Here is a 26,340-nt window from a genome sequence, read left to right as displayed (position 1 = left end):
AGTTATGTGAGATTATCCAGGATTGAAACAGAGAGATCTGAGACGTGTGATTGGCTCAGTCAGACGCTGCTGGATAAAGCAGCTCTTCTTACAGCACATCCTCGGCCAGCATCAGGTTGCACGAGGGTCGGACGGGGACCGGGGCCCCACAGCTGAAGCCAGGGAACACCATCAGTAAAGCCACTGCCTTCTGGAAGATACCGCTGTGCAAATCATGTTGTGCAATTTCATTCGGGTTTTATTTTCTTTCCCAGCCTGCATTGGACAGAGGATTCTGAACTATGCAACTAGTTTGTAAACAGTTCAACACACAGTGGTGTTTCGTTTCTGAATGAATCAGCCTTTGAGCAAATCAGTCGGGTGAATCAATGATTCAATGACTCATTCATAAAGAGAACCATTTACTTCATGACTGAATGAATCAGCTGTTTGAATGAATCGAATGAATGAATGACTCAATGACTTACTCATTTAGACATTTATCACCACCTATTGGCAGTTTTAGTTTCTTATTTAGATAAATAAAAAAACAATTAAAGCTATAGTTCACCCAAAAATGATAATTCTGTCATCATTTACTTATCCTAAAAGCCTAAAAGGTTATTCGTAATAAATTCTCTTTTGAATCAAATATAATATTTCTTTCTAAAGCTACTTTTTGTAATATCTATGTGATGCTTTTTTCATTTAACACAATAATGACTTTAAATTATCTTTTGGGGTAATTTCTCAGTCAAATTTGATGTGCGATTAATTCGATTAATTAATCGCCACGTTGCGTAATTAATTAGATTAAAATTAATTCGATTTTTATTTTACACTATTGTATATACAGTATATTTCTTGTTTTGTTTAATATTTTTTATGTAATAATAATCAAAAATAATACAAGAAAATAATTTTTTATTTAATTAAATATTAAATAATTAAATAAATATTGTTTTTATTAATAATAAAAATAATGCTGAGCTTCACTCTGCAACTGGCAAGGCACATTTTCATATTTTTTAATATTTTTTTTTCACAATATACAATATATTTATTGTTTTGTTTAATATTTTTATTTAATGATAATAAGAAAATTTAAAATAAAATTATTAATTTTCAAATAATTAAATCTTTTTATTAATAATAAAAAGATAATGATAATTATTATTTTATAAATCAAAATCACTCCACTAACTCTATTATGATTCATTCTTTTCAAATAAAGCTATTTAAGATATCTGGTAAAAACTGTATTTATTAATATCTCAATATGCTAAATATAAAAATATTGCGACGTCAGTTTTTTCCGGGATTTTTTAACATTGTGCAGCCCTAGTTGAACTTGACATGCATATTATTGCAGTGCAACAAATAAAAAGTTCTAATGCATTTCAGTCAGGAGTAGAGCACGGCACTCACAACGCCAAGGTCATGGGTTCGATTCCCAGAGAATGCATGAACTGAAAACATGTTTAACTTAAATGCAATGTGAGTTGCTTTGGATACAAGCTTTTGCCAAAAGCATAAAAGTAAATGCAATAATAATAACTTTATTTTATAAAGTACCTACTTACACAGAAACTGGAAAACATTTAAAACTAAAATAAACATGCATAATAAGAGAAAAATAAATAAAAGCTGTCCTAAAGATATATATCTTGAACTGAGCTTCTGAATATTAGTAGGTAGTGCATTCTAGAGTTTTGGAGCATGAACAGAAAATCTCCTGTCATCCATAGTGCGAAGATGAGATGCTCATATTCATCATTTAATAAGGACTGTTAAATATAAATCAACTATGCAGCATTAGCAAAGTAAGAGATTTGTGCAGCTGTCATTGCATTTGTCAGATAAGTGTGTTTGTTCTCTTCTCTGTCTGCTCTTCTAATGCCACTCACTCAGTCTGTTTCATTTCCACTAAAACCTGAAGTAAACAATGTTTAAATGCCTGTAACAGCAGCTCTGTTGCTGCTCCTGTAATAGCAGCACTGCGAAGAAACCAAATCTCCCACTTTTCTTTTCCTGAATGGCGTCCAAAATACACCCTGGAGAATCCCAGCGTCTCCACAGCCGTATCAGAGCATCATATTCCCAACCGCACGGAATGAGGGAATTAAAATACACAATGCAGTCAATGAGGAGAGTGTTCACGGAGGACACGGCCCGGGAGAGACCCAGTGATGCTGATGAATGAGCAGAAGAGACCTTTTCGCATACTATATAGTAGGGAAGTATTTGATTTTGATGTTTACAGCTTTCCGTGGAGACGAGTGTTCTGGGTTCAGGAAGCTGTAAAACTGTCAGTGATTGAAAGCCGATGACAGGACGAACATCTGCCAAACCTGCAACACAAGCGTCCTTCCTCTCGCTCCGTCTCCGAACAGTATGTTCACTCAGCGGAAGATGTGTGACCGTTACACTATATCTGACCTGTGTGTGTGTGTGTGTTTGTTCTCAGATGCTCTGAAGTGTGCTGGAATCACATGCCCATCGCTGCCCGTCCCCGACTGCCCGTCTGATTCAGTCCTGACCCGCAGCTACACGCCTCCTGCCGGATGTTGCCCGACGGCACCTGCTCAGTGCACGTGTTCCCGCTGCCCGCCTCCTCCGGACTGCAGTGACGGGCACAGAGCAGTGCTGGTTAAAGAGGGCACCGGAGCGCCGGGAAACTGCTGCCACACCTTCACATGCCAAAGAGGTAAAGAGCTGTTTGTACTGAGTGTTTGGAGACATTCACTCGCAAAACTCTTGTTCACAGTAACTTTTGCACTTCCCAAAGAAACTTTGTGTTTGCTTTCAAAACTTCATGTTACCCTGCAAAACATTTCCATTCTCTCCCAAAACTTCTGCATTCGCTCACAAAACTTTTGCGTTTTCCAGAGAAACTTTGCGTTTGCTCACAAAATTTTACGTTAGCTAGCTAAACTTTTGCATTCTCTCCCAAAACTTCTTCTTTCTTTCACAAAACATTTGTGTTCCCCCAGGAAACTTGGAAGCTAAATTTTTGCGTTTTCTCTCAAAACGTTTGCATTCTCCTGAGAAACTTTGTGTTCACTAATGAAATGTTTAAGTTTCCCAAAACACTTTGTGTTAATTTGCGAAACTTTACGTTAGCTTGCAAAACTTTTGCATTTTCTCCCAAAGAGTTTATGTTCCCCCGAGAAACTTTGCGTTTGTTCGCAAAACTTTTACATTTCCCAGAGAGAGTTTGCATTTGTTCCCAAAACATTTAGGTTTCCTAGAGAAACTTTGCGTTTGTTCCCAAAACTTTTACATTTCCCAGAGAGAGTTTGCATTTGTTCCCAAAACATTTAGGTTTCCTAGAGAAACTTTGGGTTTGTTCCCAAAACTTTTACATTTCCCAGAGAGAGTTTGCATTTGTTCCCAAAACATTTAGGTTTTAGAGAAACTTTGCATTTGTTCCAAAACTTTTACATTTCCCAGAGAGAGTTTGCATTTGTTCCCAAAACTTTTACATTTCCCAGAAGAGAGTTTGCATTTGTTCCCAAAACTTTTAGGTTTCCTAGAGAAACTTTGCATTTGTTCCCAAAACTTTTACATTTCCCAGAGAGAGTTTGAATTTGTTCCCAAAACATTTAGGTTTCCTAGAGAAACTTTGCATTTGTTCCCAAAACTTTTACATTTCCCAGAGAGAGTTTGCATTTGTTCCCAAAACATTTAGGTTTCCTAGACTTTGGGTTTGTTCCCAAAACTTTTAATTTCCCAGAGAGAGTTTGCATTTGTTCCCAAAACTTTTACATTTCCCAGAGAGAGTTTGCATTTGTTCCCAAAACATTTAGGTTTCCTAGAGAAACTTTGCGTTTGTTCCCAAAACTTTTACATTTCCCAGAGAGAGTTTGCATTTGTTCCCAAAACATTTAGGTTTCCTAGAGAAACTTTGGGTTTGTTCCCAAAACTTTTACATTTCCCAGAGAGAGTTTGCATTTGTTCCCAAAACATTTAGGTTTCCTAGAGAAACTTTGGGTTTGTTCCCAAAACTTTTAGGTTTCCTAGAGAAACTTTGCGTTTGTTCCCAAAACTTTTACATTTCCCAGAGAGAGTTCCCAAAACTTTTGCATTTGTTCCCAAAACTTTTACATTTCCCAGAGAGAGTTTGCATTTGTTCCCAAAACTTTTACATTTCCCAGAGAGAGTTTGATTTGTTTGCATTTGTTCCCAAAACTTTTACATTTCCCAGAGAGAGTTTGCATTTGTTCCCAAAACATTTAGGTTTCCTAGAGAAACTTTGGGTTTGTTCCCAAAACTTTTACATTTCCCAGAGAGAGTTTGCATTTGTTCCCAAAACATTTAGGTTTCCTAGAGAAACTTTGCATTTGTTCCCAAAACTTTTACATTTCCCAGAGAGAGTTTGCATTTGTTCCCAAAACTTTTACATTTCCCAGAGAGAGTTTGCATTTGTTCCCAAAACATTTAGGTTTCCTAGAGAAACTTTGCGTTTGTTCCCAAAACTTTTACATTTCCCAGAGAGAGTTTGCATTTGTTCCCAAAACTTTTACATTTCCCAGAGAGAGTTTGCATTTGTTCCCAAAACTTTTACATTTCCCAGAGAGAGTTTGCATTTGTTCCCAAAACTTTTACATTTCCCAGAAAGAGTTTGCATTTGTTCCCAAAACTTTTACATTTCCCTAGAGAAAGTTTGCATTTGTTCCCAAAACATTTAGGTTTCCTAGAGAAACTTTGGCATTTGTTCCCAAAACTTTTACATTTCCCAGAGAGAGTTTGCATTTGTTCCCAAAACATTTAGGTTTCCTAGAGAAACTTTGCATTTGTTCCCAAAACTTTTACATTTCCCAGAGAGAGTTTGCATTTGTTCCCAAAACATTTAGGTTTTCCTAGAGAAACTTTGGCGTTTGTTCCCAAAACTTTTACATTTCCCAGAGAGAGTTTGAATTTGTTCCCAAAACATTTAGGTTTCCTAGAGAAACTTTGGGTTTGTTCCCAAAACATTTAGGTTTCCTAGAGAAACTTTGCGTTTGTTCCCAAAACTTTTACATTTCCCAGAGAGAGTTTGCATTTGTTCCCAAAACTTTTACATTTCCCAGAGAGAGTTTGCATTTGTTCCCAAAACTTTTACATTTCCCAGAGATTTGAGTTCCCAAAACATTTAGGTTTCCTAGAGAAACTTTGCGTTTGTTCCCAAAACTTTTACATTTCCCAGAGAGAGTTTGCATTTGTTCCCAAAACATTTAGGTTTCCTAGAGAAACTTTGGGTTTGTTCCCAAAACTTTTACATTTCCCAGAGAGAGTTTGCATTTGTTCCCAAAACATTTAGGTTTCCTAGAGAAACTTTGATTTGTTCCCAAAACTTTTACATTTCCCAGAGAGAGTTTGAATTTGTTCCCAAAACATTTAGGTTTCCTAGAGAAACTTTCGTTTGTTCCAAAACTTTTACATTTCCCAGAGAGAGTTTGCATTTGTTCCCAAAACTTTTACATTTCCCAGAGAGAGTTTGCATTTGTTCCCAAAACATTTAGGTTTCCCTAGAGAAACTTTGGGTTTGTTCCCAAAACTTTTACATTTCCCAGAGAGAGTTTGCATTTGTTCCCAAAACATTTAGGTTTCCTAGAGAAACTTTGGGTTTGTTCCCAAAACTTTTACATTTCCCAGAGAGAGTTTGCATTTGTTCCCAAAACATTTAGGTTTCCTAGAGAAACTTTGCATTTGTTCCCAAAACTTTTACATTTCCCAGAGAGAGTTTGAATTTGTTCCCAAAACATTTAGGTTTCCTAGAGAAACTTTGGCGTTTGTTCCCAAAACTTTTACATTTCCCAGAGAGAGTTTGCATTTGTTCCCAAAACATTTACAGGTTTCCTAGAGAAGAGTTTGCATTTGTTCCCAAAACTTTTACATTTCCCAGAGAGAGTTTGCATTTGTTCCCAAAACATTTAGGTTTCCTAGAGAAACTTTGCATTTGTTCCGCAAAACTTTTACATTTCCCAGAGAGAGTTTGCATTTGTTCCCAAAACATTTAGGTTTCCTAGAGAAACTTTGCATTTGTTCCCAAAACTTTTACATTTCCCAGAGAGAGTTTGAATTTGTTCCCAAAACATTTAGGTTTCCTAGAGAAACTTTGCGTTTGTTCCCAAAACTTTTACATTTCCCAGAGAGAGTTTGCATTTGTTCCCAAAACTTTTACATTTCCCAGAGAGAGTTTGCATTTGTTCCCAAAACTTTTACATTTCCCAGAGAGAGTTTGCATTTGTTCCCAAAACATTTAGGTTTCCTAGAGAAACTTTGGGTTTGTTCCCAAAACTTTTACATTTCCCAGAGAGAGTTTGCATTTGTTCCCTAAAACATTTAGGTTTCCTAGAGAAACTTTGGGTTTGTTCCCAAAACTTTTACATTTCCCAGAGAGAGTTTGCATTTGTTCCCAAAACTTTTACATTTCCCAGAGAGAGTTTGCATTTGTTCCTAAAACATTTAGGTTTCCTAGAGAAACTTTGGGTTTGTTCCCAAAACTTTTACATTTCCCAGAGAGAGTTTGCATTTGTTCCTAAAACATTTAGGTTTCCTAGAGAAACTTTGGGTTTGTTCCCAAAACTTTTACATTTCCCAGAGAGAGTTTGCATTTGTTCCCAAAACATTTAGGTTTCCTAGAGAAACTTTGCATTTGTTCGCAAAACTTTTACATTTCCCAGAGAGAGTTTGCATTCCTCCGCAAAACATTTGTGTTCCCCCAAGAAACTTTGTTCACTTGGAAAACTTTACCTTAGTTGCAAAACTTCTGCAGTTTCTCCCAAAATGTTTGTGTTGCCCCGACAAATTTTGCGTTTGATAACAAAACTTTTTTAGCTTGCAAATCTTGCATTTCTCTCAAAATGTTTGCATTCCCTTGAGAAATTTTGTGTTTCTTCGCATAACTTTTACATTTCCCATAGAAACTTGACATAGAAATTTGTTTCCCTGAGAAATTTTTCCTTTACTCACAGAACTTTTACGTTTCCCAGAGAAACTTTACCTTAATTCGCAAAACATTTGTGTTCCCAAAAGAAACTTTGTTCACTTGTAAAACTTTACGTTAGCTTGCAAAACTTTTGCATTTTCTTCAATTCGTGAAACTTTACATTAGCTTGCAAAACTTGCATTTTCTCCCAAAATGTTTGTTCCCCCAAGAAATTTTGCATTAATTTGCAAAACTTTTACATTTCCCAGAGAAACATCGCGCTCTTTCGCAAAACTTTACGTTAGCTTGCAAAACTTTTGCACTCCCTCAAGAAACTTTGTGTTTGCTCGCAACTTTGTTTCCTCGCAAAACTTTTGTGTTTCCCTATAGAAACTATGCGATAGAAGTAATATGAGGTCAGAGGAAAAACTATATATTAATGCTTCTGCTTGTGAATGCAAAGTTCCTCAGGAGAAGTTTTGAGAGTGAATGCATGAGCATTGAAACAGATTTTTCCTGTCATCTCATATTTTTTAGATCACCATGACCACTTAGCGGCTCCGTAGTAATTGTTGGTCACTGTCAGTGAGGACAGATGTGTTATTTGGCACTGGAAACCTGCTGCATCACGGCTGGTCAGGAGCTGCTTCTAGTTACATGAAACACTGAGGTCCTCTTGTGAGAGCTGGACAGACAGGAAGTGATGAGGTGTGAAAAGGGGGCGGGGTCAGTGAGACAGGGCCTCTGTGTTTACTCTGGTTTAGCGTCAAATATTCCGTTTTACCAACAATCCAAATTCCCGCGTTGGCCTCTTGGCCCGGCCGCTAAATGTGTGCTGCCTCCTGGAACTAATGGACTTAAGGAGAAGCGCAGCGGGCGGAGGAAAAACTGCTTATGCATCAGTCAGAAGAACAGAAGGAGAGGTTGATGGGAAGGTTCAATAGGTCACTGATGGGAATGTGTGTGTGTGTCTTGAGTCAGTGTGTGAGAATAAGAGAGATTGTGTTACAAAGAAAGAGTCGTGTGTATAATTGGTAACACTTTACGATAAGGTCCCATTTGTTAACGTCTGGAAAATACTGGAAAAGAACACAGTAATGCCACGGTGAATGTCCTGATAATAGCACGGTACCGTGTCCAAAACCGCAGTAATATCATGTTCTGCTGTAGTATGTCTTTGTGTCTGGGGGACGGTGGCGTTCCTGAGCGCAGGGTTTTATGGGTCTCTAATGAGCCGTACAGAAGCTATTGTTCATGTGCCGAGGGGTCTGGAGACAGCGAGGGTTTCCGGCTCTTACCGGCTCTCCGTACAGGAGCTCTCTTGGCCTCGGTTGCTGCATTTCTTTGACCTCACATGTGTAAGTGTTCGTTTGTGCGTGAGTGAACACCAATTACACGGCTTCACATGCCACGTCTGAGAATTCCACCTCAGCGGAGCTGGCCGGATCGTCGGAGATCCTGCGCCCGAGGCTTCGCAAAAGTGCTGAGCTCACTGATATATCGAGCGCAGTTGGGGGGAATGCGTGTGTTTCTTGGTTTTATGTAGATTTAAAACACACCTCATCATTATACAGCAGTTGATTCATTTGTCAACCACAGTGACGTATGAAAGATTTCGTGGAAACTGGTACTCTATTTGATTCCTATCATCTGTCTGTCTGTAATAATTATACATATGTCAAGACAGTCCAAACACACTTGAGTTTGTCTCTCTGTTCTGCAGTTTCTCCCAGGTGTGTTCATGACGGGAAGGAGTTTGCGGAGGGCGAGGTGTATCGTATGGACCCGTGCTGGCTGTGTCAGTGTCGAGGTGGAGTATCCTTCTGTTCCAAAGCCGAATGTGCCAAGCTGGACTGCGAGAACTTCTACGTCCCTGAAGGAGAATGTTGCCCCGTCTGTATAGGTACTGAACATCATCAGTCCAGCTCGAGCTTGATTTGTCACATCGGTCTGACAGCATGTGCTTTTAACTGAACAGAAATGGATGATTTTGAGAACAAGTCAGTTCCAGATTCTATTAACTGCTTTGTCAGTGGACCGTAAACCATTTTGAGTAAATGTTGTGCGTTTTATTTTCATTATTTCGGTAACACTTTATTATAAGGGTCCAGAATAATGCATTATTAAGCATTAATTAATGATTAACTCGTTCACAATTATGCATTAGTTTAGCATAAATAAACTAGTAATTAATGATTAATCATTCACAATTATGCGTTAGTTTAGCATAAATAAACTAGTAATTAATGATTAACTCGTTCACTATTAAGCATTAGTTAAGCATAAATAACTAGTAATTAATGATTAACTCGTTCACAATTATGCATTAATTAAGAATAAATAAACTAGTAATTAATGATTAACTTGTTCACTATTAAGCATTAGTTAAGCATAAATAACTAGTAATTAATGATTAACTCGTTCACAATTATGCATTAGTTAAGCATAAATAAACTAGTAATTAATGATTTACTCGTTCACAATTATGCGTTAATTTAGCATAAATAAACTAGTAATTAATGATTTACTCGTTCACAATTATGCGTTAGTTAAGCATAAATAAACTAGTAATTAATGATTAACTCGTTCACAATTATGCGTTAGTTTAGCATAAATAAACTAGTAATTAATGATTAACTCGTTCACAATTATGCGTTAGTTAAGCATAAATAAACTAGTAATTAATGATTAACTCGTTCACAATTATGCGTTAGTTTAGCATAAATAAACTAGTAATTAATGATTAACTCGTTCACAATTATGCATTAGTTTAGCATAAATAAACTAGTAATTAATGATTAACTCGTTCACTATTAAGCATTAGTTAAGCATAAATAACTAGTAATTAATGATTAACTCGTTCACAATTATGCATTAATTAAGAATAAATAAACTAGTAATTAATGATTAACTTGTTCACTATTAAGCATTAGTTAAGCATAAATAAACTAGTAATTAATGATTAACTCGTTCACAATTATGCGTTAGTTTAGCATAAATAAAGTAGTAATTAATGATTAATCATTCACAATTATGCGTTAGTTTAGCATAAATAAACTAGTAATTAATGATTAACTCGTTCACTATTAAGCATTAGTTAAGCATAAATAAACTAGTAATTAATGATTAACTCGTTCACAATTATGCATTAATTAAGAATAAATAAACTAGTAATTAATGATTAACTTGTTCACTATTAAGCATTAGTTAAGCATAAATAAACTAGTAATTAATGATTAACTCGTTCACAATTATGCGTTAGTTTAGCATAAATAAACTAGTAATTAATGATTAACTCGTTCACAATTATGCGTTAGTTAAGCATAAATAAACTAGTAATTAATGATTAACTCGTTCACAATTATGCGTTAGTTTAGCATAAATAAACTAGTAATTAATGATTAACTCGTTCACAATTATGCGTTAGTTTAGCATAAATAAACTAGTAATTAATGATTAACTCGTTCACTATTAAGCATTAGTTAAGCATAAATAACTAGTAATTAATGATTAACTCGTTCACAATTATGCATTAATTAAGAATAAATAAACTAGTAATTAATGATTAACTTGTTCACTATTAAGCATTAGTTAAGCATAAATAAACTAGTAATTAATGATTAACTCGTTCACAATTATGCGTTAGTTTAGCATAAATAAAGTAGTAATTAATGATTAATCATTCACAATTATGCGTTAGTTTAGCATAAATAAACTAGTAATTAATGATTAACTCGTTCACTATTAAGCATTAGTTAAGCATAAATAAACTAGTAATTAATGATTAACTCGTTCACAATTATGCATTAATTAAGAATAAATAAACTAGTAATTAATGATTAACTTGTTCACTATTAAGCATTAGTTAAGCATAAATAAACTAGTAATTAATGATTAACTCGTTCACAATTATGCGTTAGTTTAGCATAAATAAAGTAGTAATTAATGATTAATCATTCACAATTATGCGTTAGTTTAGCATAAATAAACTAGTAATTAATGATTAACTCGTTCACTATTAAGCATTAGTTAAGCATAAATAACTAGTAATTAATGATTAACTCGTTCACAATTATGCATTAATTAAGAATAAATAAACTAGTAATTAATGATTAACTTGTTCACTATTAAGCATTAGTTAAGCATAAATAACTAGTAATTAATGATTAACTCGTTCACAATTATGCATTAGTTTAGCATAAATAAACTAGTAATTAATGATTAACTCGTTCACAATTATGCATTAGTTAAGCATAAATAAACTAGTAATTAATGATTAACTCGTTCACAATTATGCATTAGTTAAGCATAAATAACTAGTAATTAATGATTAACTTGTTCACTATTAAGCATTAGTTAAGCATAAATAACTAGTAATTAATGATTAACTCGTTCACAATTATGCGTTAGTTTAGCATAAATAAAGTAGTAATTAATGATTAACTCGTTCACTATTAAGCATTAGTTAAGCATAAATAACTAGTAATTAATGATTAACTCGTTCACAATTATGCATTAGTTAAGCATAAATAAACTAGTAATTAATGATTAACTCGTTCACTATTAAGCATTAGTTAAGCATAAATAACTAGTAATTAATGATTAACTCGTTCACAATTATGCATTAGTTTAGCATAAATAAACTAGTAATTAATGATTAACTCGTTCACTATTAAGCATTAGTTAAGCATAAATAAACTAGTAATTAATGATTAACTCGTTCACAATTATGCATTAGTTTAGCATAAATAAACTAGTAATTAATGATTAACTCGTTCACAATTATGCATTAATTAAGCATAAATAAACTAGTAATTAATGATTAACTCGTTCACAATTATGCATTAATTAAGAATAAATAAACTAGTAATTAATGATTAACTCGTTCACAATTATGCATTAGTTAAGCATAAATAAACTAGTAATTAATGATTAACTCGTTCACAATTATGCATTAGTTTAGCATAAATAAACTAGTAATTAATGATTAACTCGTTCACAATTATGCATTAATTAAGCATAAATAAACTAGTAATTAATGATTAACTCGTTCACAATTATGCATTAGTTAAGCATAAATAAACTAGTAATTAATGATTAACTCGTTCACAATTATGCATTAATTAAGAATAAATAAACTAGTAATTAATGATTAACTCGTTCACAATTATGCATTAGTTAAGCATAAATAAACTAGTAATTAATGATTAACTCGTTCACAATTATGCATTAGTTAAGCATAAATAAACTAGTAATTAATGATTAACTCGTTCACAATTATGCATTAGTTTAGCATAAATAAACTAGTAATTAATGATTAACTCGTTCACAATTATGCATTAGTTAAGCATAAATAAACTAGTAATTAATGATTAACTCGTTCACAATTATGCATTAGTTAAGCATAAATAAACTAGTAATTAATGATTAACTCGTTCACAATTATGCATTAGTTAAGCATAAATAAACTAGTAATTAATGATTAACTCGTTCACAATTATGCATTAATTAAGAATAAATAAACTAGTAATTAATGATTAACTTGTTCACTATTAAGCATTAGTTAAGCATAAATAAACTAGTAATTAATGATTAACTCGTTCACAATTATGCGTTAGTTTAGCATAAATAAAGTAGTAATTAATGATTAATCATTCACAATTATGCGTTAGTTTAGCATAAATAAACTAGTAATTAATGATTAACTCGTTCACTATTAAGCATTAGTTAAGCATAAATAACTAGTAATTAATGATTAACTCGTTCACAATTATGCATTAATTAAGAATAAATAAACTAGTAATTAATGATTAACTTGTTCACTATTAAGCATTAGTTAAGCATAAATAACTAGTAATTAATGATTAACTCGTTCACAATTATGCATTAGTTTAGCATAAATAAACTAGTAATTAATGATTAACTCGTTCACAATTATGCATTAGTTAAGCATAAATAAACTAGTAATTAATGATTAACTCGTTCACAATTATGCATTAGTTAAGCATAAATAACTAGTAATTAATGATTAACTTGTTCACTATTAAGCATTAGTTAAGCATAAATAACTAGTAATTAATGATTAACTCGTTCACAATTATGCGTTAGTTTAGCATAAATAAAGTAGTAATTAATGATTAACTCGTTCACTATTAAGCATTAGTTAAGCATAAATAACTAGTAATTAATGATTAACTCGTTCACAATTATGCATTAGTTAAGCATAAATAAACTAGTAATTAATGATTAACTCGTTCACTATTAAGCATTAGTTAAGCATAAATAACTAGTAATTAATGATTAACTCGTTCACAATTATGCATTAGTTTAGCATAAATAAACTAGTAATTAATGATTAACTCGTTCACTATTAAGCATTAGTTAAGCATAAATAAACTAGTAATTAATGATTAACTCGTTCACAATTATGCATTAGTTTAGCATAAATAAACTAGTAATTAATGATTAACTCGTTCACAATTATGCATTAGTTAAGCATAAATAAACTAGTAATTAATGATTAACTCGTTCACAATTATGCATTAATTAAGCATAAATAAACTAGTAATTAATGATTAACTCGTTCACAATTATGCATTAATTAAGAATAAATAAACTAGTAATTAATGATTAACTCGTTCACAATTATGCATTAGTTAAGCATAAATAAACTAGTAATTAATGATTAACTCGTTCACAATTATGCATTAGTTTAGCATAAATAAACTAGTAATTAATGATTAACTCGTTCACAATTATGCATTAATTAAGCATAAATAAACTAGTAATTAATGATTAACTCGTTCACTATTAAGCATTAGTTAAGCATAAATAAACTAGTAATTAATGATTAACTCGTTCACAATTATGCATTAATTAAGAATAAATAAACTAGTAATTAATGATTAACTCGTTCACAATTATGCATTAGTTAAGCATAAATAAACTAGTAATTAATGATTAACTCGTTCACAATTATGCATTAGTTAAGCATAAATAAACTAGTAATTAATGATTAACTCGTTCACAATTATGCATTAGTTTAGCATAAATAAACTAGTAATTAATGATTAACTCGTTCACAATTATGCATTAGTTAAGCATAAATAAACTAGTAATTAATGATTAACTCGTTCACAATTATGCATTAGTTAAGCATAAATAAACTAGTAATTAATGATTAACTCGTTCACAATTATGCATTAGTTAATTATAAATAAACTAGTAATTAATGATTTACTTGTTCACAATTATGCATTAATTGTAGATAGATTGTAATTAATTATGCATGTTGTAGATAATGACTAAAAGGCATTTACTATACATTCAGTTAATCATTAATTACTTGGTTATTTTTGTTTATTTATAGCATAAATGTGTATCTTTCATATAATAATGGCTAATATGCCCTACTATATGTTGTTAATCATTAATTACTATTGTGTCCATGCTTAACTAATGCATAATTGTGAACGAGTAAATCATTAATTACTAGTTTATTTATGCTTAACTAATGCATAATTCAGGACCCTTAAAATGTAAAGTTAATCATGAATTACTAGTGTGTTCATTCTGAACTAATGCTTAATAGTGAACAAGTTAATCATTAATTAATGCTTAATAATGCATTATTCTGGACCCTTAAAATAAAGTGTTACCATTATTTCATTGAATTGTTTTTTGTGCATTTACATTTATGCATTTGGCAGATGCTTTCATCCAAAGCAACCTAAATTTCATTTAAGGCATGCATTTTTTTTTACCAGTTCATGCATTCCTTTGGAATCAAACCCATGACCTTGGCATTTTGCCATGCTCTACTGCTGAGCTACAAGAAATTCATCAGCCAATCAACTGATTTTATCATTTGCACTGATTTTAGCACATTTCCTGAAGTTTAAAGAGTAAAGCATGGCGGCAGCAATACAAAGGTCATGGGTTCGATTCCCAGGGAAATCAAAATGTAAATGTGTAGCGGCGTGAAGTTGCTTTGGAAAAAAAGTCTGCCTAATGCATAAATGTAAATAAAAGCTGATGGTTTCATCTTAGACCAGTCTCTTATAGTTGATTCCGATTAAAGATAAACTATGATGAGTTACACGAGGAGGAAAAATGTGACAGGTCACCAATACCAGCAGATCAGCGAACACACAAACCGCCTCATATTCAGCAGCGACACTCTTCACACACACTAAAGATCAACAAACACAGGGTTACTGACGGCTAACTGTCCACACGTCACCGCCCGCCAGAGCTTCATCTGTTAACACAACCTGTAGAAGCTCTAGACGTCTTTCTTCAGCTTTAAGAGCGGCTCAGATTTCAGTCATCTGTGCATTACAGCTGCGACCTTGTGCTCCTAAAGGTTAAAGGTCAAACTCAAAACAGTTTCTATGGGACAAACTGTGGTCAACAGATCAAATTTGTGCTCTTGTACTAAAAGTTTCAGTGAGATTAACCTGGTTCTCAGTTTACATCTCCTCATGAATTTTCGAAACCTGACCTGACTGCATGTACATGCAGAATTATGAGATGCAAACTCAAAATTGCGAGAGAAAAAAAATCATACTGTGCAATTTTAACAAGTCGCAATTATATTTTTATTCCATGGCGGAAATAAGCTTCCATACCTTTGAGATAGAAATATATTCTTGTCTGAAATCAAAATGTCATCATGAAATCATAATCATGTTTATTCTTGTAATGCATAATGTATATACTATTAAGGTATTTATTAATAATTTGAATGAGCTTTTTTGTTTTCATTTTAGTTTTATTTTATATCTATTTCAGTTTTAGTGTAAGTAATTCATATTTCAAGGCAATATTTCTAATTTTTTTATTTCATGTTAATCTATTATATAAAATGTATATTATTTCAGCTTTATTTAAATTAACTACAATTATTTTGAAGTTGTATTTTTAAGTCAAGTCGGCTTTATTTCTATAGAGCTTCATACAATACAGATAATTTCAAAGCAGCTTTATCGTAATAAATAGCAAAATAACGATGCAAATATAAGACAAAATCAAATTCTGCAGCTCTAAAAGACTTGTCATTATTCAGATCAATTCAGTTTTATGTTGATTCAGTTCAGTTCAATAACATATTGAATATATGTCGATGTTGCAAAGTCGAATCATGATGTCAAATCAATAATATGACTAATATTAGGTGTATTTTAAACCCCAACCGATCAGTGGCAAAGAAACCCAACCTCCATGAGGTGACAGAAATGTAGAAAGAACAATGTTTAAAGTTCAGTAATGCAAACGTGTGTTTGTGAACTCTGTAGATGTGGAGCTGCTGTCGGTGGAGAGCACGAAGGCGAGCTGCTGGGTGAATCACAAGCTGCGGGCGCACGAGGAGCAGTGGAAGGAAGACGACTGCACCTTCTGCCAGTGTGTGGACGGACAGCCGCACTGCACCGCCATGGCCTGCAAACAGAGCTGCCAGAACCCCGTCAAGATCCCTGGAGAATGCTGCCCGTTCTGTGAGGGTACGAAGTGCTTACATATGCATGTTCACGAGGGTTTTCTACATAAACGCTTGTGATTCACACATCGAGCATGAATAGAGACGTGTCGACGCGTCACTGTTATGCTGAAGATATATGCATAACATTATGACAGGTGAAGTGAATAACACTGATCATCTGTTATATATTCAGGCAGCAAGTTTGAGTTTTGTCCTCAAAGTTGATGCGTTAGAAGTAGGAAAAATGGGCAAGCGTAAGTATTTGAGTGAGTTTTGCATGCATAGTCGCCAGTGTTGGGCGCGCTACTTTAAAAAACTAATTAGTTATAGTTACTAGTTACTTCTCACAAATAGTAACGGAGTTAGTAACAGAGTTACATAGTTATAAAAGTAACTAATTACCAGGAAAAGTAACTATTACGTTTGCCTGGATTTAATAAATAAGAAGCAAATATAGCAAACAGTATAATCATGACATGGAGGCGCCGGCGCGATCACTTGCGCGTGAACTGGAGCACGTCTTATAGGCTAAATGAACCGAAACTCAGCGTATAGACTGCTTTCCTCGCAGACATGAGAAAAATATCTATAGAAAGCTTGAAATAACTACTTTAACAAAAACAAAATAATTAAAAATGAAAACAAATAGGCTACTCTGATTATGTAATCCGAATGAAATGTGCATTTTCTCTCTAGGCGCGTCCACTATGAGGAGATGATGAGTTTGAGTTTTGTCCTCAAAGTTGATGCGTTAGAAGTAGGAAAAATGGGCAAGCGTAAGTATTTGAGCGAGTTTTGCATGCATAGTCGCCAGTGTTGGGCGCGCTACTTTAAAAAACTAATTAGTTATAGTTACTAGTTACTTCTCACAAATAGTAACGGAGTTAGTAACAGAGTTACATAGTTATAAAAGTAACTAATTACCAGGGAAAGTAACTATTACGTTTGCCTGGATTTAATAAATAAGAAGCAAATATAGCAGACAGTATAATCATGACATGGAGGCGCCGGCGCGATCACTTGCGCGTGAACTAGAGCACGTCTTATAGGCTAAATGAACGGAAACTCAGCGTATAGGCTGCTTTCCTCACAGACATGAGAAAAATATCTATAGAAAGCTTGAAATAACTACTTTAACAAAAACAAAATAATTAAAAAATGAAAATGTAATCCGAATTAAATGTGCATTCTCTAGGCGCATCCACTATATGAGCAGATGATGAGAGTCAGCAATGTCAACTTTCATCTTCGCAGCCGACACTGATTCAGAAAACATTAGTTTATTAATAAACAATTAAAATGTTTCCTTGCTGTTTTGGTCACATTCATAATCATTACTTTTGCCGGTTCTTTATGGCACGCTTTATGTGCTATATAGCCTATACGTAAACGCTCATTATTATGGTTTATTCTCTCCAGTATTTAAGAAATTAAATTAATATAAATGTGATTAGTCAACTAATGGTAACTAAAAGTTATTTATAACGCCGTTATTCCCATCACTGATAGTCGCAGATCAGTCGGGGTGCCCATGCTGACCCCTGTCCACCTCCGAAAGCGCCAACAGTGAGCATCAGAACTGGACCATGGAGCAATGGAAGAAGGTCTGGTCTGATGAATCACGTTTTCTTTTGCATCACGTGGATGGCCGGGTGCGTGTGCGTCTCTTACCTGGGGAACACATGGCACCAGGATGCACTTTTGTAAGAAGGCATGCCGGTGTGATGCTTTGGGCAATGCTCTGCTGGGAAACCTTGGGTCCTGCCATCCATGTGGATGTTACACGTACCACCTGCCTAAGCATTGTTCAGACCATGTACTCCCTTTCATGGAAACGGTATTCCCTGGTGGCTGTGGCCTCTCCTGCCACAAAGCAAAAATGGTTCAGGAATGGTCTGAGGTGTTGACTTGGCCTCCAAATCCCCCAGATCTCAATCCAATGGAGCATCTGTGGGATGTGCCGAAACAAGTCCGATCCATGGAGGCTCCACCTCACAACTTGGTGCAGATCCCACAGCACACCTTCAGGGGTCTAGAGGAGTCCATGCCTCGACGGGCTCCAACACAATATTAGGAAGGTGGTCATAATGTTATGCCCGATCGGTGCATATATCTATACAGGTTCAGTTCCTGCTGCAGGCTGAAATCTGTCTCTGTTTAGCGGTAGCTGCAGATATTGCCAGAGGTTTATTGTATCTGGAGCTCTTGAAACACACACACACACACAGCCCATTAAAGCTCAAACTGACGTTCCACTGACGTGTGCTCAATAGCGTCGAGCAGCAGGCGTCTGTGGACTACAGAAGCTTTGGCTTTTACTGCTCCGACCAGCCAAATGGAAGCCACCTGCTGTCCTTAATTATACATTATTATTTTCTGGAAGAATAATTAGTCACACCTCTTTACCTCTGTACGTGCCAACATTGCTGGCTGCACATGTGGCATCCCAGCGACGAAAAGCATCTTGTTGAGGTTTGACGGCCGTGTTCGGTTTGATTTTGAGGTTAGTGATCGAGGAAATCAGAAAAGCAGTTGCGCAACTTTCAACAATACTCGTTCATCACGGCTGTCAGATGAGGAGGATCGCTGCGCGGTAATTGCGGCCGTGTTTATGTGTAATCGATGCAAACCGGACGCTTCTGTTTGCAGTTAAACTGCACAGCGCTGTAAGGATGCGTTTGGAGCGAACGACCCCCAGAGCGGCTCACATGATGATCTGTGCCAAACAACAGATGAATCTAAAGTTTCACTTCAACACGCAGTTCTTGCAACACGCACCAGTATTTACCAGAAACATCTGAGCAGTTTGCATCACAGCTATAAATCTTAGATGCTCTGGAAGTAGAAAATAGTCGATGTGAAATCAGTCTCTTTGAATCCCTAATTTATGTTATTGTGGACCTTATAAGTGCATGTTATTCTCAAGATAATTTTATCTAGTGGTGGGTGGTGTAACCAAAATCTTATTTCCCAATACGAGTTGTTTAAATGTCAGTAACGTATTTTTGTTGGAAATTCAACTCAGAAATGATTTCTATATTACATAACCATGTGGGAATCCCCATTTTTAATAATTCTATTCATCAAAGAATCCTAAAAAAGACGTATCAAGGTTTCCACAGAAATATAAAGCAGCACAACATTGATACTAATCAGTGAACAGAAACAAAATCTATGTAACTTTCTCTTCTAGAGCCGTCATATGAGACGGTGAGCCCGCTGCTCTGCCCACCGCTGGAAAACTGCTCTCTCTCTGGGCACGACTGCCCGTTCGGCTTCCAGCAAGATCCCAGCGGCTGTCTGCTGTGCCAGTGTGTCAGCAGTGAGTGCAAAAACACACACACAAACCCATGAGAACTGTGTTGCGTGCAAACCGCTCCAAAATACTCCCAAGTCTGTGTTTGAGAAAGTGCCAACGGCCCGCAACACAAGCAAACACTGACTCAAGAAATAATGATCTCAGACACGAATCCACCTCACAAATCTGCTCAATCCTCCCCATGACAGAAATGATTCCGAAGCTTTTTCTCATGTGAATTCAAGACAGTATCGGGGGTCAGTCGGACGTTTGGCCACCATGGTGCTCATGGGATTGTAAACTGCTCCAAAGAATTACATGTAGTTCTTAGCAAATGTGCAATAGTATTATAGTTTAGAAAATAATGTTTGGGGTTTGTACACCACTTGCAGCATCAAAAGGCTTTGCAAAGAGTAAACAAATATCAATAAATTTGACTTGACTGTTCACTTTTGTATGTAAATAACTGTTGTTGTTTTTTTTCAGATGAAACCTGTCCTGATGTGTCCATGTACTGCTCTCTGGAGTGTCCCATGGGTTATGAGAAAGACAACAACGGTTGTGAAGTGTGTGAATGTAGCATATCCGCACCAAAGTGCCGGCCCTTGACCTGCAGCAAGACGTGCCCTTATGGATACGTGTAAGTTTATATGTATGCACCCAGCAGAAAGCATCTTGTGGTCTGATTCATAACCAGTATCTTCATCTCAGACCCAAATGTACTGAATTATAAGAAGTATGCTTTATGCATATATTTATAAACGTCACATGGATTTTTAATTAGGTTAATTGCTGTAATGCTGCATCATTTAACGCTATATTTATTTGGTACAGGTTACACCTGGCTAGAACTTTAAAATGCAGAGGTAGGGGCAGCGTTTACCTCTTTCAAAGTGTCAAACCCAGGGTTAAAAGTGACATCAGGGTTAAAATAATGTTAACCCTGCATTAAACCTAGCTAAATACAAGTGTAAAACATTGTTTAACCCATGGTTTAAAGTGAAATCAGCACAGGGTTAAAATAGTGTTAACCAAGGGTTAAAAGTGACCTCATCACTGGGTTAAAATAATGTTGAACCAGTTTAAACCTAGTTCTATCCTCTGTCTAAATGCAAATGTAATACATTGTTTAACCCATGGTTAAAATTGATGTCAGGATTTGGTTAAAATAGTGTTATACAGGGTTAAAAATGACCTCATCATGTGGTTAAAATAGTGTTAAGCCAGGTTTAAACACAATGCTAACCTGTCTAAATATCTACATGAAACATTGTTAACCCAACGTTAAAAGTGACCACATCACAGGGTTAAAACAATGTTAACCCAGGGTTAAAAGTGACCTCATCACTGGCTAAAATAATGTTAACCCAGGGTTAAACACAGTACTAACCTCGGTTCGAATATCTGTGTGAAACATTGTTAGCGCAAGATTAAAAGTGACCGCATCACAGGCTAAAATAATGTTAAACCAGGGTTAAATGCAGTGCTATCCTCTGTCTAAATACAAGTGTGAAACATTACTTAACCCAGCATTAAATATGATTAAAATAATGTTAGCCCAGGGTTAAATGCAGTGTTATCCTCTGTCTAATACAAGTGTGAAATGTTGTTTATCCCAGGGTTAAAAAGATTAAAATAATGTTAACCCAGGGTTATACGTAGTGCTATCCTTTTTCTGAATACAAGTGTGAAACATTGTTTAACCCAGGGTTTAAAGTGATTAAAATAATGTTAACCCAGGGTTAAACACAGTGCTATTCTTTGTCTAAACACAAGTGTGAAACCATTTAATCACTTTTAACCCTGGTTTTTCACACTTTTATTTAGACAGTGGACAACTGCATTTAACCCAGGGTTAACATTATTTGGATCACTTTTAGCCATCCAAATAATGTTAATCCAGGGTTAAATGCAGTGTTGTCCATTGTCTAAATAAAAGTATGTTTTTTAAACCAGGGATAAAAGTGATCCAAATAATGATAACCTAGGGTTAATTGCAGTGCTATCTTCTGTCTAAATACAAGTGTAAAACATTTAACCCAGGGTTAAAAGAAATTCAAATAATGTTAACATAGGTTTAAACGCAGTGCTATCCTCTATGTAAATACAAACGTGAAACATTGTGTAACCCAAGGTTATAAGTGATTCAAATAATTATGATCCAGGGTTAAAAGCAACCTAATCATGGGGTTAAAACAATGTTTACTCAGGGTTAAACAGCCTGACCCCCCCATTACCCCCTGTAATCCGTGAACCTGGTCAAACATCTGGGTGCTCTGCTCTCCTCATACTCTGCTTTCATTTCAAAACCGTCCCTCCGTGTCAACACAACGATCAAATGCACATTTACACAAAAGCGACTGTATGTGAGCGCGAGGTGTGATTCCGCTGGTATCTGAACCACGAGCCCCCAGTGGAGGATGGAGCAGATAGATTTTCACTGGATACCCGGGATTTGAGCTCCCTCGGGGGGGACGGAGGGTTTCCTGGATCATTTCAGAAGAGCCTTTTAGAAGTTTAGAAGTCCTCTGAGCCCCATCTCTCCATCTCGCTCTGGAGGAAATCCCTGTTTATAGTGGCTCATGTCGAGATCATCTTCTGCTGAGTTTGTTGCTGGCGGTTATTGCCAGTAAGATAAACAGATGCTACAAAGATCTGGAAACAAACCCAAAGATCATGACCGTTTGAAGAAGATGACCCTCTTCTGTTTCTTAAATATCTGTAGCTGGTTCCATGTTTCTAATATTGTGTTTATAGTTATCATTATTTATAAGGTTTTCATAGCTTAAGAGGTTTGTTGCAAACAATTGCATTGTCCAAATTAGGTTTATAATAGTGTTGATCACCACAACTGTGATCACTGTTCACTTTAAATCTAATCACATATTATCAGCAATATGAATAATAAAATATAAGTATTATTTAAAGTAAACATTGCGATGCAATATTTGTTTTAAATGAATTTTATGTATGTTTCGGCTATAATTTCATCATGGTGATAACATTTATGGTTCTGAAGCACTGAATTATGGTCCATAAGAATGATTAAGAACAGTTCCAGTCCTGCTTGAGTCCTGCGTGTCACAGAGGACGAGCGACTGTTTACATTGACATTTTACACAGTCGAATGAGTCGGACTCCGCACAAAGAGGGTCTTAAATCGTTTCCCCTATTCAATGGAGCTAAAATGTCATTGGATTTGACAGGACGTAAAGGGCCGTCGGTGGGGCCGCTGGAATATGTGTCGAGTCAGCAATCGTCCCGAGTGAAAACGTTAAAGCTCGGAGGGTCACGGCTGTGTTTGTGTACTGTAGACCTCGACTGCATGCTGTCTCAGCAGCGAACCACTACTGTACTGCTGCCCAGTGAGGGGACGTGTTTGATTCATGAAGAATTACTAATTAATGAGGTTTCATCTTCATTAATGTTTCATCTACCCTCATTAGGAGCCCTGATCAATGGTGATAGTTCATGAATCAGCTCATGTGGGGTTTGAACCTTCAATTTATCAGCTCAGAAGTTAAAGGATTAGTCCACTTTCAAATCAAATGTTCCTGATAATTTCCTCACCTCCATGTCATCCAAGATGTTCATGTCTTTCTTTCTTCAGTGGAAAAGAAATGAAGATTTTTGATGAAAACATTCCAGGATTTTTCTCCTTATAGTGGACTTCAATTGCCTCCAAATGGTTGAAGGTCAAAATTACAGTTTCAGTGCAACTTCAAAGATTGACAAAACTGTATATGCTTTATAAACACAAATGATCGCCTTGCACGTGCTTCTGCTTTCCGTATTCTCCAAAAAGCTTATGCTGTATGTCTTCAACTTACTGAATGAATGCGGCGGCAATTTAGTTTTTTTCCATAAGTACAATAGAGAAGGCGTAGGGCATACAGCGTAAGCTTTTTGAAGAATACGGAAAGCGGAAGCACGTGCAAGGCGATAATTTGTGTTTATGTAAAACTGGATTCGGTGGGGAATAATGTGGAAGCAGTCTTAGTCTTCATTAATTTTGAAGCAAACTAAATATAAAATGTTTTCAGCTTCTTTTTGACATTTAAGCATAAATAAACCTAGTATAAACCTAATATAGTCAGCATTATATTGTCCACTAGTTCTTGTTAGTGAACTCACACTGGTGGTGCACTACTTGGAGGTGCGACATGTTTCTGGTGCTGCTTTTATCTGGACTCGTGAAGCTCATGTACAGCAGAATAAAACAGAACCAGATGCCCGTTAGACCCGTTTGAGCATCTGGATCCGGTGTATCGCGCCTCAAAAACAGCAGCTCAGAACGGCGAAACTTTAATGAAGGACGACGCTATGAGCATAAAAGTGTCCTGCGTTATTATGAGGTATCGTGAGACATGCTTTCATCTGTCCTTAGAACTTAAAGAGGGTCTGACCTAGAAACAGGAATCAAGAGCTGCGCTTCTGTTGTTAATCACCAGCTCATGACAGGCTGGTTAGTGCTGGTTGAACTGGTGAACCAGTGTAGTCAGTCACATAATCTGTTATTGACAGGATGTTGACGGCATGTCTTTTGTTTCTTCCCACAGGAGGAACAAACACGGCTGTGAGATGTGCCGCTGCGTCAGGTGTCCGCCGTTCACCTGCGACAAACACTGCATTGATGGCTACAGGAAGAGCAGGAAGGGCTGCAGCGTCTGCGAGTGTGAAGGTGAGTGTGTGGAGGAGGAGGTTCACAGCAGGACTGTGGGAGATATATATACAGTGGTGTGGAAAAGTGCTTGCCCCCTTCCTGATTTTTTTATTTTTTTCCATGTTTGTCACACTTTAATGTTTCAGATCATCAGACAAATTTAAATATGAATCAGAGATAACACAAGTGAACACAACATGCAGTTTTTAAATGAAGGTTTTTATTATGAAGGGAAAACAAAATCCAAACCCACATGGCCCTGTGTGAAAAAGTGCCCCCCCCACACCTGAGTTCAGTTTCTCTAGCCACACCCAGGCCTGATTACTGCCACACCTGTTCGCAATCAAGAAATCACTTAAATAGAACCTGCCTGACAAAGTGAAGCAGACCAAAAGATCCTCAAAAGCTACACATCATGTTGAAAGAAATTAAGTAACAAAAAGAAGTAATTGAGATCTGTCAGTCTGGAAAAGGTTATAAAGCCATTTCTAAAGCTTTGGGACTCCAGCGAACCACAGTGAGAGCCATTATCCACAAATGAAGAAAACATGGAACAGTGGTGAACCTTCCCAGGAGTGGGCGGCCGACCAAAATTACCCCAAGAGCGCAGCGACGACTCATCCAAGAGGTCACAAAAGACCCCACAACAACATCCAAAGACCTGCAGGCCTCACTTGCCTCAGCTAAGGTCAGTGTTCATGACTCCACCATAAGAAAGAGACGGGGCAAAAATGGCCTGCATGGCAGAGTTCCAAGACAAAAACCACTGCTGAGCAAAAAGAACATAAAGGCTCATCTCAGTTTTGCCAGAAAACATCTTGATGATCCCCAAGACTTTTGGGAAAATACTTTGTGGACTGACGAGACAAAAGTTGAACTTTTTGGAAGGTGTGTGTCCCATTACGTCTGCCGTAAAAGTAACACAAAAGAACATAATCCCAACAGTGTGATGGTCTGGGGCTGTTTTGCTGCTTCAGGACCTGGAAGACTTGATGTGATAAATGGAACCATGAATTCTGCTGTCTACCAAAAAATCCTTAAGGACAATGTCTGGCCATCTGTTTGTGACCTCTAGCTGAAGTGAACTTGGGTTCTGCAGCAGGACAATGATCCAAAACACACCAGCAAGTCCACCTCTGAATGGCTGAAGAAAAACGAAATAAAGACTTTGGAGTGGCCTAGCCAAAGTCCTGACCTCAATCCTATTGAGGTGGTTCATGCTCGAAAACCCTCCAATGTGGCTGAATTACAACAATTCTGCAAAGATGAGTGGGCCGAAATTTCTCCACAGCGCTGTAACAGACTCATTGCAAGTTATCGCACACATTTGTTTGAGGTTGTTGCCGCTAAGGGTGGCCCAACCAGTTATTAGGTTTAGGGGGCAAGCACTTTTTCACACAGGGCCATGTGGGTTTGTGGATTTTGTTTTCCCTTCATAATAAAAACTGCATGTTGTGTTTACTTGTGTTATCTTTGATTCATATTTATTTTGATGATCTGAAACATTAAAGTGACAAACATGCAAAAAAAAAAAAAAATCAGGAGGGGGGCAAACACTTTTTCACACCGCTGTATATCATACACAAGCGCGCACACACATGTACATCACATCTTTTAAAGGCTGTGAATGCATATAATTTGAGTGAACATTCAGAGCAGTTCTATTAGAGTGATTGATTCTAGTCATTTTCACCTGATGATACTCATTTGCAAGTTTAAAGGACTTGTTCGCAGGTCACGAGTGATTTGTGGGCAGGTTATTTTAACTGTGTCAACTCAGTTTCATGCCTTCATTGTGTTTCTGTGTAAATATAGTGTGTTTGCGGAGTATATTTTAGTCGTCGGCGCTCATGTTCGTCCTGTGTTCAGTCACACGCACGTTGTAAACTCAGAGCAGCTATTTTGAAACATCTGGAATTATTTTTTAGCAAACTGTTTAAATATTTAGAGAGATGAAAAGTTCACCATCACTAAAACACTCTTAAAGGAAGCAAATAAACACGTGGACG

The 26,340-nt window shown here is 35.9% G+C and overlaps 1 protein-coding gene across 2 annotated transcripts in view; it reads left to right on the top strand.

The window, feature by feature from the left end:
* LOC125269233 (cysteine-rich motor neuron 1 protein-like) overlaps positions 1 to 26,340 on the top strand; it is a 57,974-nt gene that overhangs the window by 17,415 nt on the left and 14,219 nt on the right. The window contains exons 4-9 of one of the 2 annotated variants that reach the window (XM_048192105.1): positions 2,447 to 2,686; positions 8,616 to 8,795; positions 16,189 to 16,392; positions 19,564 to 19,692; positions 20,155 to 20,308; positions 24,228 to 24,349. In XM_048192105.1, the coding sequence (XP_048048062.1) occupies positions 2,447 to 2,686; positions 8,616 to 8,795; positions 16,189 to 16,392; positions 19,564 to 19,692; positions 20,155 to 20,308; positions 24,228 to 24,349 (1,029 nt within the window). The remainder of the gene's footprint in view (positions 1 to 2,446; positions 2,687 to 8,615; positions 8,796 to 16,188; positions 16,393 to 19,563; positions 19,693 to 20,154; positions 20,309 to 24,227; positions 24,350 to 26,340) is intronic. The other variant, XM_048192106.1, reaches the window with a different exon arrangement.

The sequence above is a fragment of the Megalobrama amblycephala genome, linkage group LG5 (genome assembly GCF_018812025.1).
Source record: "Megalobrama amblycephala isolate DHTTF-2021 linkage group LG5, ASM1881202v1, whole genome shotgun sequence".
In the NCBI taxonomy this organism is placed as follows: Eukaryota; Metazoa; Chordata; class Actinopteri; order Cypriniformes; family Xenocyprididae; genus Megalobrama; species Megalobrama amblycephala.
This window is presented reverse-complemented; position numbering and strand designations above follow the sequence as displayed.